The 13,658-nt window shown below is 49.1% G+C and overlaps 1 protein-coding gene across 1 annotated transcript in view; it reads left to right on the top strand.

Annotated features, from left to right (window-relative positions):
* Nucleotides 1-7,383, top strand: part of LOC144115223 (lysosomal phospholipase A and acyltransferase-like) — a 29,841-nt gene extending 22,458 nt beyond the window's left edge. The window contains exons 5-7 of the mRNA XM_077649503.1: nt 1,487-1,714; nt 3,334-3,628; nt 4,315-7,383. Of these exons, the coding sequence (XP_077505629.1) occupies nt 1,487-1,714; nt 3,334-3,628; nt 4,315-4,537 (746 nt within the window). The 3' untranslated portion in view covers nt 4,538-7,383. The remainder of the gene's footprint in view (nt 1-1,486; nt 1,715-3,333; nt 3,629-4,314) is intronic.
* Nucleotides 7,384-13,658: the final 6,275 nt, after the last annotated feature.

Here is a 13,658-nt window from a genome sequence, read left to right as displayed (position 1 = left end):
TTCAGTAAAGTTATAAAACCAAGAAATAGCATGCACCCTCATAGTAATGATACCAAAGTTACTTGCCGCCTATATGCTGTTCATCACTGCTGACTAGGCAAAAATTTGTGAATCTATTCGAAAACTATCGCTTACCTTCTGATGCTCGTGGAACAAAACTTCTACTTTTAAGCAATAATGCATCGCTTACATATTAAGCAACAGGATCAAATAATTCATCGCTTAGTAGCTGCCTTCACAAAACGTCCTACAGGGGAAATCTTCCTTCCAACTATTATGGAATACGATCTTTCAGCGACAAACCTGCATAGCCGCTGGTGCGAAAATGGCTCACTTGCTTGCATGATCGTGTTTCCCTCTCGCCGTGTTTATTATTCCCGGCAAGGGGGAGTCTTCTTGCTACTTCAGGAGTGTAGTATTTTATTTCCGTCGTACGAGGAAGCCAACAACTCAGGCGAGCCTGAAAGCATTTTTGATGTGACAAAATCCTTGGTAACCACAGCAGACGCGTCAGATTAGAACTATCAGACAGAAGTAGAAATTGGGGATTCGGGCACAGACGAGGCAGTGTCTGGCGCGAAATTTTTTCGGCGGTGAAATAAAAACAATTGCATTGCATTGCGTCTTGTCTGGTGACCTCAGTCTTCGAGCGCTGCCCGCACTTGCTGTTGAGATCCATGTCCTGGTATGGGTAACTGCAAATTGCAGGAGAATGCGATGGAAACACTCGCTCTCCAAACTGATCTTCTAACTACAAATCAATCGACAACCACTTCTCCTAAGGGAATGCACCTATCACAGCAGTTCGATGTCTCCGTGACAGTCTCGTTGGTTAATTTTTGCGAACATTATAGCACGTTGATTCGAATGTCGCAATCGCCAACACACACAACAAAAATGTGGTTTAATTCCATTACACCGAAGGTCGAGGGAATAGCTTTTTTCTTGCTTTACTACGATTTTGCTGTTATCTCATGGCTTGATTTTTTGTTGCGGCTGCTATATGCACTCGGATTACGTACATTACGTACTCAGTTGCAAGTTTTAACCATTTAGCCCGGGTCAGATTTTGGTCCAAAGCTGAGAAGGTGAAATTTGGGGGTTGGGGGTGGGCCGAATTTGGAGGTCACCATCGTATTGGCCATAGTCAAATTAGTTTCTATATAGATTTCAAGGTGAATTTCAGGATTGGGGTGGGCCATATTTTGGGAGTTGGGGTGCGCCAATGTTGGTAGGGCCAAATTTGTCTTTGGCCAATGCGATGACGTCTTCAAAGTATGCTTCGGCATCTGACATAGTGCTTTCCTTTTCCAAAGGTTATTTCAACGTCAGTGCACTAACGAACTGAAACTCGAGATTCACAATTAGTAGAGCTATCGCTCTATTTTAAACTCCTTCGTTCAAGCACACAGGTCGTGCTATTGGAAGTGCCACTGCGCCGTAACAGGACCTGGCGTAACCATTCTTTCTTCTGACCGTGGTTCAGATGAACTGGGGGACTATTTCGAGCGCCTGCACGACCTCATCGAGGAGACGTTCTCGACCAATGGAGACCAGAGCGTCATCCTGGTGTGCCACAGCATGGGCTGCCCCAACCTACGCTACTTCTTCAGCCGACAGAGGCAGGCGTGGAAGGACAAACACATCCGTGCCCTTGTTACTCTAGGCGGCGCATGGGGCGGCGCTGTCAAGGCCCTGAAGGCCTACGCTTCAGGTGAGCTGCCCGGGGGCTTCTGTCTGCCACCATTTGCAGCTGTAGTGTGCTTCTGGCTATCATAAGGGGTACAAATGCTTCGATAGCAGCGTGGACTACAAACTGAAGTACTATCGGGAGACGTGTCTCCAGGACACGTAAGCGGAAACAAAAGCGCGCAACATTTTTATGGACCAGTGGTTTGAAACTGCACTTGTGAAAATGAAAGTAGGACTTGGCTTCCCTAATGTGCGCTATAGTCGGATACAACTCCAGAACGAAGCGGCAGAAGCCCCTCAAAGTAGGCCGTCCAGCCAATGGTGTAGACCGATTTTCATGACGTCGCGGTTAGTCCGCTTATCCCCTTTCATCTGGCACCCTCTGCGATATCACGATAGCAAGCTTAAGGCGATTAACCATGACGTCATGAGAATCGCTCGACTCCATTTGCCAAGAGGACCTCCTTGGAGAATTTTCCGCTTCGGTCTTGAGTTGTATCAGACTAGTGAAATCAGGCTTTTTTTTTCCAAAAGTTGCTGGAATTCGTCTTGATAGCTTAGAGAGTCCTAGAGAAGTATACCCCATTGCGCATTCTCGTCGGGAAATATTTCTTTTCGCACTACAGTGCAGCCCGGGTATATTGAATTTGGATATTTGGAATTACTGGCTGTATCGAACTTGCAAATTATCCCCTTTGAAAATCCCGTGCAAAAATATAGGAAAGCCGCACAGTAAATCGAACTCCGACACATCTAACGAGCGGTGCAATTGCGCCAAGCCCCCGCAAATGGCGCTTCTCGCAGAATTCCGCACGTTGCTCTTCCATCACTATCCGCGCTCAGAGACGGGACTGCTGCGCGGCCTTGCGCACGTGCTGGTGTAGTGCGTGCGCTGTGAAACCGCGTGACGAGGTAAACGTGGGTTGTGCTTGAGTGTGGCCTTCGGTCTGTCGTACAGTCCACATCGCAGTGATGCGCTGAAGCCAACCTAACTAAAGCTAGCGATGGCCCTCACCTGGCTTGATTCGCTGCCGAAAGGCGCTGCGGAAGCCTACAGTACTATCGGACTGACCCCCTCCCCCTCCTGCAAGTTCCGAACTGTGCCGCGGTGCCTAATGAAAGCTCTCCTGGTGTCGACACCGGCGCAGGCGTGTATGTAGTGCGGCACGGTTCGGGACTTGGGGGGGGGGGGGGGGGGGGATTAGCTACTTTTGTCATTGCTAGCGCCTTAATTTTATTGAGCGGAAATTCTATATTTATCGTTTTGCTAATAGGGTTAGACACCTTACGATAAACAGTCGTTCCTCAGCACTGTCGGCTGCGGATTTGGTGCGAATCAGGTTAAGCCTAGCAACGCCTAGCGAACACGTCACTGCGAGAATCTCGTTATGGGCATGGTTGCGATGTGTTCTAGCTTCTAGTTACAGATAGACTTAACCATTGCCATTGTTTTATATACCGAACTGTCGATATTTCGAACTATATTCCGAGGCCCCCCGCGAGTTCGGTATGTCCGGGTTTGTCGGAGAAGCGATGGCGGCTGGCAAATTTCTCCACCAGCAGTCGGTCACGATCATGCCATTCTCACACGAAGGCTGCAGTCGTCGCAGCATGAGCAAGGGTGACTTTTGTTCTGCGCAGGCGAGAACCTGGGCGTTGTGGTGATCAACCCGCTGTCTGTGCGGCCCGAGCAACGCTCCACTCCCAGCCTGGCGTACATGCTTCCCAACCGGCTCTACTGGAACGAGTCCGAGGTGCTCGTGAAGACGCTCGATCGCAGCTACGGCCTGGCCGACTACAAAGCATTCTTCGATGACATCGGCTTCCCCGATGGCTACGAGATGTACAAGGACACGCGGCCGTACATGCTCGACAACACTGCGCCAGGAGTAGAAATCCACTGTCTGCACGGCCGAAACGTCAGCACAATAGAGAGGTGAGGTCTCAACCATTTATGAATGGCGGAAATTTAAGCTGGACTTGGAGGCGAAATGGGGCACTGCAAAGTTTGCTTCGCTACCACGGGCCGCGGACTGCGAGGAAGAAACAAAACAAGTGTTTTCTTTCTAGTCGGAGGCACCCGGCGCGAAAAATGCCTGGTAGATGCCTAGAGTAATACTTCGATCTTCTCTTCTCATCGGCTGTGTGCCCTGTAGAAATCATTTCATAATTGCCCAACGCTTCGGCAGTTGGCGCCATTTCCCTCTTGTTAGGAGGTCTTTAAGATTATTGGACACCTTTTTACTACCCCAATTTGTGCCACTTAAGGTAATGGCGAGGCCTTGCGTAGCTCTTTGGCAGTCTCTAACTTTTATTCTCGTTTTAGAAGTCTCGGTTTAATGTGGTGGTTCCAGCGTACTAACGCAACGTTCAATCTGCCTATTGGACCGAGATATCATTTTACACAGCTCAATTGTGGGTGAAGCGAAGTGTCTTGTGCACGGACAGGTTCGGGGCTGCTCTTTCGAATCGCACTTCCATCTGTCTTCATCAACGGTGTTTAGCAAACAGGCGAGATATGTTTCTTGTTTGCTGAGGCATAACTGAATTTGAGAAGGTGCACTGGCTTTTCCCAAAAGCTGAGCACAGACTCCTCGGTGACGGGTGCTGTCGTGTCTGCAGGATCGAATACCACAAGCCCGGCTTCCCAGACATCCAGCCGCAGGTGGTTTTCGGCGACGGCGACGGCACCGTCAACCTGCGCAGCTTGCGCGGCTGCCTTCGCTTTCAGTACGGCCAGAACCAGCGCGTCTACGAGAAGACGCTGGACAACGTGGAACACATGAGCATCCTCTACGAGCCGGCCGTCATCGAATACATCAAGGCGCTCGTTCTGGGCCAGTGACGCTCGCCTCCGGAGTGCGCTCACGACCTTCCGTCGGGACTAAAGCGGTGTTGTGGGTGCTCGGCTGTGGTGACATTGCCGGTCGCGTCATTTGCAATCTCTTCGGCGGTTACCGCGATGACTAGTTAAGCCAACAGTAACATGCCGTTAGCGTCTCTTAACGTCTAAGCCACGCGATTTGGTGATGTTTGTGATGCGACCGCCAGTCTCAACGTGTGCTTGCTCTTGACATCATCTTCATTGGACCGGAGCAGTCGTCTTGAGGACAGTCATTCACTACAGTAGCTACATCACTCTGAAACCGCGCGTCACCCGAAGTCAGTGCTATTTTGGACGCTTTTCCATAGCTTCCGTGGCGAAGTTTGACCTTCTCAACTCTCCCGGTGTCTTGTGCCGTATGCTTGGCGCTGGGCGAACTCTCTGTACGCTGGCCACTATTGCAACTCGTGAGGCCAACAGTGCGTCGCGTACGGCTGCGCACGTTGAACCGTGCGTCGCCATTCATTCGCTGCATCGCCTCCGTGTATACACCCGTGGCAGAAGCTCTCGCCAATGCTCTACGTACGCCGTACGCGTAGGCCTGCGGCTGCTTTGCCAGCTGTCGCGCCGCATTTCAAGCTGCGGGCCGAATAATCGACGTTACCGCTGCGGAGATTTGTCTCGCACACTGTTAAAAAGCGCGATTGTTCACCATACAGCAAGCTAACAATCGAAACCATTCAGCGCGAGTATTACGTGCTTTTCATCATCTCTTGATTCGGTGTGACAGTAGATGCCATCTCTCTCATGTAATATAAAGGATCAGCCTATTTCGCTCCCGGATTGCGAAGGTAACGTGGAGTCTCTGCTGAGGAGACGTGCACAGGCAAGACTCACTGCAGAGAGTCGGAGTAAAGTGGCACAAAGTGCAACGAATTTATAGCAAGTCATGCGAGAAAAAGTACTTCACTACGGCGGATGAAAAATACACGCCGTTGTGCGGCTAGTCAGAAGGCCGAGGAGCTTTGCTAGGGAGCTTTACCACAGCTCGACACCCAGCAGAACCCTGCGGTGCTTATGCATGTGGTGCATTATGTGCACCCGTGCGCAAAAGTGGAGACCACGCAAGCTGACAGAACTGCGTGCCAGCCATTTCTCACCATGCAACGCCTGCTTTAAAGATTTGCATAGGGTGCCTGACGAAGTAAGTTATCCTGTCTGCAATTTTTCTGTCTATAAATGAGTATCTGGCAGAAATGGGCGGATGCAATCACCGCCATTCCCATGGTCTCCGCACTTTTGCGCACGACTGTACTGCAAAGGTCACAAAACCTGTGAGTACACTTATGAACCTGTTTGCACTTTATCTGCGGTTGCACTTTGTATAGAAGTATGGTTTACCACGTGCCACTGTGTGTTTGTCGTGCAGGGCTTTTTAATTATTTTTAGCGACGAGGTATTTCGGCCTTTTACTGTGTCGGAACACTGTTTTGGACGTCGCGCTCGGCATCTACAAGGGTCGTGCGAAAGTCTCTTTTTAAGCTCTAGTTTCCAGACAAGCGAAAATGGAGAAGTAACAGGATATGATAGATGTGAGCTCAGTCACCTTGAAGCTCCACTGGAATGTCCTACACCGCAAAATTGACCATTTTCAGAAAAGTTTCTGCGCATGCGTGGTGAAGGCGTACCCAACGCCATCTATAGGCGATTTGGTTTTGGTTGGAAAACATGAGCCGGCTGTGCATTCCTCCGCTGTAGTGCGGCGGCTGATGCGTGCTGTAACTGCCATGTAACTGCAACGCGTTTTTATCTTAATCTAACCACGCGTTTTAAAACAGCGAGACTTGTAGGTAATAAAGGCCGCGACGAGATACAAGGGGCACAGGACGAACCCGTTGATTGGGCCCGTAATGCGCACATCCAGCACGTTTCGAAACGGGCGTTCCGGCTTTATTTCGCGCTTACTTCCAAGTGCACACTGCTCGGTCGTTTTAGAAGTTTTGCCATCGACGCAGGAAAGCCCAATGGTATATACTAGTATGGACATTCTCCATTAATGCTACAATGCCAAGCTGTGCTACCTGAACAGGGGGAGCATGGCCGAGCGCAACTTCGCGTATATCCGCGCATTGTAACGCTCCGGCGGTCCGTTTGCACGCAAAGCAGCGCTCTGCCGTATCAGCACGAGCCGTGGTCGTTTACTAATGAGCTAAGTCTGCCCTGAGGCAAAAGGTGCTGTGTGAAGTTAGCAGAAACTCCTCCCCTCTCAAGCAAGCGCAAACATAAACGTCTGTGCGCATTAGGAAAGAGCATCCCATTATACTGTTACACTCATCCGCACATAGGCGCACATTCACGCACATTTTCACTTGGTCATTCGGCGTTCCGTTGAGGTAGCGGAGTGTAGGTATTACCACACATTGTTGTTTTTCCGGCTACAACGCGCACTCTTCTCTCCACCCTGTTTCTAGAAACGGAAATGGGATGTTCTCTTCCATCATACTCTTTCGTGAGCAGACGCACTGGGATGTTCTCTTCCATCATACTCTTTCGTGAGCAGACGCACGTTTCCAGCAAAGAAACAACACTAAAACAACAAAACATGCGCACGTGAACTGCCGAACGCTGCCTTGCACATGTTTGCTCGAGCACTCCTTTCCAACCGAAAGTGCCGGCGGGGCTTCCCGGTTTGCACGACAGGTGGCGCTGGCTTTTCTGAAAATGGTCAATTCGAGGGTGCACTGCTACAACTCTACGTGTCGCCCTCTTTCGCACACCTTATACACAGTATAAAGAAGGAAACCTGTGATGTTTCGAAATATATGCATTGCTTGAATCGCAATTAAATCTGCTTTTCCTTGCTCTTACTCTGTCTTCTGTACATTTCATTCAGTTTAGCCGCAGCAACTTTCATGCACATCCACTCTTTCCCGCATGGCGCTGACTTGATGCGTGCTCTCTGACCGAGCGCTGTTTGTGGACAGCAGTGCTTCTAAAAAGTTCGGAGACCCGACCTTCTGTTCGGATCTGCACCCCTGTGCGATTCAGTGGAATACAGTCGATCCCTGATATCGATGTCGAGCGCTGTGTTCGTCCTACTTTTCTTTGGCTGTGTGCCGTTGCGGTGAAGAACTATGAGCTTCAATCAAGAATACCAACTAGCCCAAGAACTAACTCTACTGATATATCGAGCTCGAATGGGATAGCGCAATACCTCAATATTTACGACGGCAGTAGGCATGTTTATTTGTAACCTCGAAGCAAGAATACAGTGCAGCCATGCTAGCGATGTGCCGGCATACCGGCATCTCGATGCTTACTAGGTGCCCCTAGACCTAGCCTGCAGCGCCGAAGAGCCGCAGTGGACGCGGTTTGCTTCACTGCATGACAAGCTGCTGTGCACCGATAGGTGGCTTCATTGCATCTCAGCAGTGTCGCGTGGAGAATTGGTACGAGAAACCGAATGATACCCTTAAGCACACCCCACGCTCAGATCGTTACGCGGTTTTACAAATGAAGGTTTTATGACGCTAGAGCTGCCAGCAGATGTCGAAGCTCGCAGCCGACGCCATTCCGCGCGCAAAAAGTTTTCGGGCAAGTGTCGATCGGAGAAGCGCAACTCGCAGGCGCGCGGCGCGCTGTCTGGGTCTATCGAACTTCCGTTCGGGACAGATTCGAGGGCTGCACTTTTTAGTGATATTCATGGGGATGTTCTGACTGCTCGATGTAAACAATTGAGTATATCTGGGTGCGTTATATCTGGGATTGTCTGTATAGTTCAAGCATGCATTCTTGACTTCATAGCCTACCTGAATTTCATCAGCAATGACGGAAGCAAACAGTCGCCGAAACAAAGAAGCATAAGGGGATGTTTCTTTTTATTTGCGGTGTTAATCAGTGAAAGCAGAACCGAAAAACCACACGCCGTCGGTGGGATCGGAACCCACGACCTCAGTTTCGCCTACGGTGCTCTACCAGCGTCAGGATATGTAAAGAACATAGAATTAAAAAAAAGTTTGTCTAAACTGGATTTGACTTTTTTTGCATTTTAAGCTCGCAGTAGGTGCCACCGTGTGCGGGCCCTATAGCCGAAGAAAGACTGGGAAAAAATACTGATACATTGTGCGAGCGCCCTCCAGCTCTCGCGCGGCATTGCCAATACGACGTCAATATGTAAAAGGCACTAGCGATGCAAGCAACAGGGTGAGTTGCTTACTGCGGGTTGCATGCTTGACGTGCTCGCTGTACTCTGCAATTCGTGGTCACAGCCTGGTTACAAAGGTCGTAGCGGCAAAACGTCGTCCCGAAATTAAAGCTTATCTTTGGTTACAGGCGCGAAAAAAGACACAAGGCAGAAAGACTGGTTCCCTGGTTCGCTCGTAACGGCGGTCGCTGAAAGCCTGCTACAGAAGATGAAGAGAAAGGCTGTGAGAGCTGGGGAAGATGTCCCTCGAGAAGAGGTGCTGCGGCCTGTGGCGGTGCGCTACGTGCACAAGTTGGCCCACAACTTGAAGAAGGTCGCGAGCAGGCATGGTGTGCCGCTTGTTTTTTCAGCCCCAGAAAAGCTCGGAAGAATTTTCTCTCGCATTGAAAGAGACCGACAAGAAAAAAGAGGATGTGGCACCAAACATGGGCGATCGTTCATGAAGTGCGCCGAAGGATTTGTCTACGAAATATCCCTCTCGTGCGGCCGCTCCTATATAGGGCAGTCTGGGCGCTGCGTTAACGAGCGAATCAGGGAACACGAAAGAAACGTTGAGCAAGATGAAGAGGGCCCAAATATGTCTAAGCATATAAGGTCCTGCGCGTCACGCTCTTGTGAGCCACGTTTTCCCGGTGGGCGAATTCCCTCAAAAGGGAAAGATACAAAAGCTAGGGAATTAATCGAAGCTTTTTTTATTGCAAAGAAAGGAAGCATGTGCGTCAGCGACACGTCCATATCTTTGTATAAGGCTGAGAACAATTTTTTTTCACCAGTTCGCCATCATATCAACGTTGAAGACGACAGTATTCCTTGCGTGCAAGTTTGTATATATTTGTGCGTGTTGCCTTCGAATAAATGAGTTGAGCCTGCATTGTGTTGTCTTTTTTCGTGGCTGTAACCAAAGATGAACAGTTACCAACTTGCCCAGCAAGACGTTCTTTCAAGAAATTAAAGCTGCAGCCATACTTTCAAACGATGGCTACGGTGCGCATTACACATGTGCACGTGGACTCCTACACTACTTGCCCTGAGCATGTCATCAAGTGTCTTGAAAGGCTCCCTATATCCATTGCGATCTGAGCCTACAGGGTTTACCCGCACGCAGGCGCCCTCAGTGGGACCCCCCACTACAAAAGGTGGGTTGCTCTCCATGTCCCCGAAGTACCAATGAGTGCCTCAGTACTACGCTGACACCACGGCCATGGTTTAGCCCTGCTCACAAACAGCGAAAATGGGAGCCACCTTCTTGAACTACTGTCTGCTTCGGTAGATGGAATTTGGAAGGAGGTTACATGCAGCGCCGGCACTACGTTGTGACGATTCGTGCGCGCGCACCACTGCCAGCGCGAACCCGGTCAGTGACCTTCCCTGGAAACCCAGTCGCGAGAAGCCCAAGGGGAGCTGCGCGGAGCGAACAAAAGGAAGCGAGCGGGCGGCGCCGCGGGGGAGAGGAGGAGCAGCAGCCAGCGGCGAAGGAAGGGCTGATGAAAAAAGAAGCAAAAGGCTTGAAAGAGGGAGCCAACGGGAGGAACAAGGGGAGGGGGGTCGGTAGGAGCGAGCGGACGAGACGGAGCAAGGCCGGGGCATTTATTTGACCAGGGAGCCCGGTGTAGCCTTCGCTAACGTTCGGCCACCGACAGCGCGCTCCAACACCTGGCAGCTCATCCGACTACTGGCCGAGAGCAGCGCAGCCGCGAAAAATCCCCAGCCGGGCCGCTGCAGACATCCAGCCATTCGTCGAGCCCGTGCCACACCAATCTGACTAAGCCCCGACGTGGGCGAGCCCTACTGCATTCCCGTAAGCGGCATCAAGCCAGATTCATTAATTAAATCATAATCAAAAAATCATTCTTGGAGTCTCTGCATCAATCTCCTCGTGCACAGTGTGGACCCAGGACCATTTTAAGAAACTGGTCCATCACAACGTTACGAACGTTTAAGGCTTCGACCACGGGGCCTGTGAGCGCGTTTACCAATTGAACAGTACTCTACGTACTGCGCCGACCTCTTGCGTGCAGAAGTCTCACAGTATGTCTCGAACTAAAGCAAGTGGCTTGCGTGAGCTCCGACTGCTGATGCAAGGGTTTCTGGGGGACGAGAAGCTGCAAACGTCTGCGGCGGCCCGGCTACTGCAGGCCAACCCTATTTCCGCATTTCATGCCCCACTCATATCCATTTGATCTTTCTATTGTATCGTTACTTTTTAAAGGCGAAAGCAGCACCAGTGTCAAAACTCGAAAATGCCGGCGTCTGTCTGTCAATGCAGCCTCTGGGAGCGAAGCCTCTAGCCCCCTTTCCACCGTACCCCTCTATCTTCCGGGCTGCCCATCTTCCCCCTACACAGGCACAGTACACCGCCCACCCACCAAACACTATACCCTCCAGAAGCACCAGCCACCTACTCAACCCAAACCCGTCTCCTTAGCTAGGTGGCTGCACAAGCGCCCTCTTCCACCCTCGACCCACCTCCCTGCCCCACCTACATCCTCCAGAAGCGCCTCCCACTTCTTCCTGTAGAAAAATTTTGCCGCGTGTGTGAAGACTTGGCTTACACTAAAAAATTTATCGGAGTAAAAGCATCAAAGTAACCTTAGAGGGTAAATTCAATTGCTTTCGCGGAATTGTCGCATCAGATGTCTGGTCGTCCTGTATTTTTGTTCCCATCTCTTCATATTACCAGTATAGCCAAGTGGTCTAAGTTAATCCGGAGCCCTCCACTACGGCGCCCCCCCCCCCCCCCCCCCCCTAGCCTGATCCTCTTAGGGACGTTAGACTCCATATGCCTTACGCCGCCTTGTTCCTTTCCGTGGCTTGGTACGCTGTAGTCATTTTCAGGCCTTGGATTTAGTATCAGTGCTTCAGCCCCTCAAGTGACCACTGGGGTAACGCGCAGCTAATATCACACACGTTCCTCTTCACCTGAGCTTCTTTGGTAAGCGGGTATCCGTTGAATGAGTGTTTGTTCGTCAATGAGCTCTCTGGCATGCTTTCGATCTAGACTTGAACAAATAAACTGGAGCCCTGTTTAAAAATAGATATGCTTTATCAGGATCTGAAATATCGTAAAGATCATAAAAGCCGTATACGGTGAAAGTTTCCCGTATCGAAACACTAGAAAACCAAAGAACGTTCGAAAGCCTTAAATTAATAGAGAATGATTAAAAATGATAAAACACAATAACTACCTGTATAGCTGTTTCATTAAGACCTCCTTATATTTAAGGCATACAGAAATAAGGCGACATCATTCCTTCGCCAAGTAAAGAAAGAATACTTCCACAATTTATTTAACAGTGATATTCTGAAATGAAGTGATAGTGTAGAAACAAATGGCATTATTATTCCGCCGAAAACAACAGTGAACTAGAAATCACAATAGATAATGAGATGTTGTCATGAAAAAAGGCTAGATTATTAATTCAACGATTTCTTGTCAGTTGCACATAGCGTTCATGACCCTACTTGCATGTCATATCTGCATCAGCGGAACTCATTTAGTGCTTCCCTTGCACCCGCGGATTAAACTATGTTTTAACTCTCTTAGAAACTGCAAGTCTAGGGACGTGGACGATTTTCAGATGGAACCATTCAAACAAGTAATTGACATTCTTTGTCCCATTTTGGACCACATCTTTAACTGTTGCCTTAATGAAGGCACTTTTCATAGAATTATGCAAACTTCAAGGTCATTATAATTCATAAAGGAGGGGATGCAATTAATTTATTCCATTACCGTCCATTATTTATACCCCCTTTATTTCCTAAATGTTTAGAAAAGCTACTATATACTAGGATCCTAGGTTTCTGTGAAAAACAGTATAATAACACCCAGTCTGCATGGATTTAGAAAGTTGTGTTCCACTGAGACCGCCCTTGTTACTCAAAAAGCCGCTGACACCTCCTTTGTTAATTGACTGGGATGCCGAAACAAAATTGTTGTTCGGTAAAGAAAAGGCTTAAACGCGCGGCATTGTCTACAGTGCTTCGCTAGATTTCAAGAAGGCGTTTTTTTTTTCCAAGATAGCTCATGCTCCTGCAACCATACATTCCAGCATCGGCCAGTTTGTCCGATATACGAACTACCACAGGCGAGCGGAATTTTGTAGACCATCGAAGTGACGTACTGGTTTACATGGTTCGCAGCACATCCCTTAGCCTTGCCACGCACATCACTGCCAGAGCGCGTGCCGAACATAGCACAGATTCTGCCAGCTTTTCTCGGGGCCAAAAATAGCGCATTGGTACTATACCGATTACCGACATTTTTTAAGCTGATGATAGAAACGATGAACACACGGAAGAACCACTACTTTTTCTTTCGCTCTTCTGCAATCTTTCTTTCTGCAAACTTTCTTCAGCACCTTATGGCAGGCGAGGGATAAGACGGCCCCAGGAAAAGCAGCTAGCCTTAATCTGCCAACTTGTTCACGGGGACTGTCATTCACTGAGTCAATGCACGACCTGTGCAATGATGATCCCAGGCAAGCCACATCAATGCCACATTTCATAATTTTGAAATGTCCTGACTGAAAGTGGCTTCACCGACTTTGAATCATGCTTCCAGCGCACGCGATCCTGCTGAAAACGAAGTTTAATATCTAGGAACTGCAAACTGTCATCGGTGGTCGTCTCAAACGTGAACGCATGATCAACTTTTAAAAAATTTCGACTACATCCACAACGCGCTTGGTAAAATCAGGTGTGCCTACGAATACCAGATAGTCGTCAACGTACCGGAAAATCTTTTTTGCATGGCCGCTCGAGTTTTTATCAATGCACCCATCAACCTTATAAAGGAAAATGTCACCAAGTACTGGAGCTACTTTTGAACCAATGCATACGCCAGTTTTTTTTTTTTTTTTTTTGAAGAAACACAGCCATCCCATTCAACAAAGTACGAAGCAAGATAAAGAGATAACAGCTCAAAAAGGAAAAAAG

This window comes from Amblyomma americanum, chromosome 1 (genome assembly GCF_052857255.1).
Source record: "Amblyomma americanum isolate KBUSLIRL-KWMA chromosome 1, ASM5285725v1, whole genome shotgun sequence".
Taxonomy (NCBI): Eukaryota; Metazoa; Arthropoda; class Arachnida; order Ixodida; family Ixodidae; genus Amblyomma; species Amblyomma americanum.
This window is presented reverse-complemented; position numbering and strand designations above follow the sequence as displayed.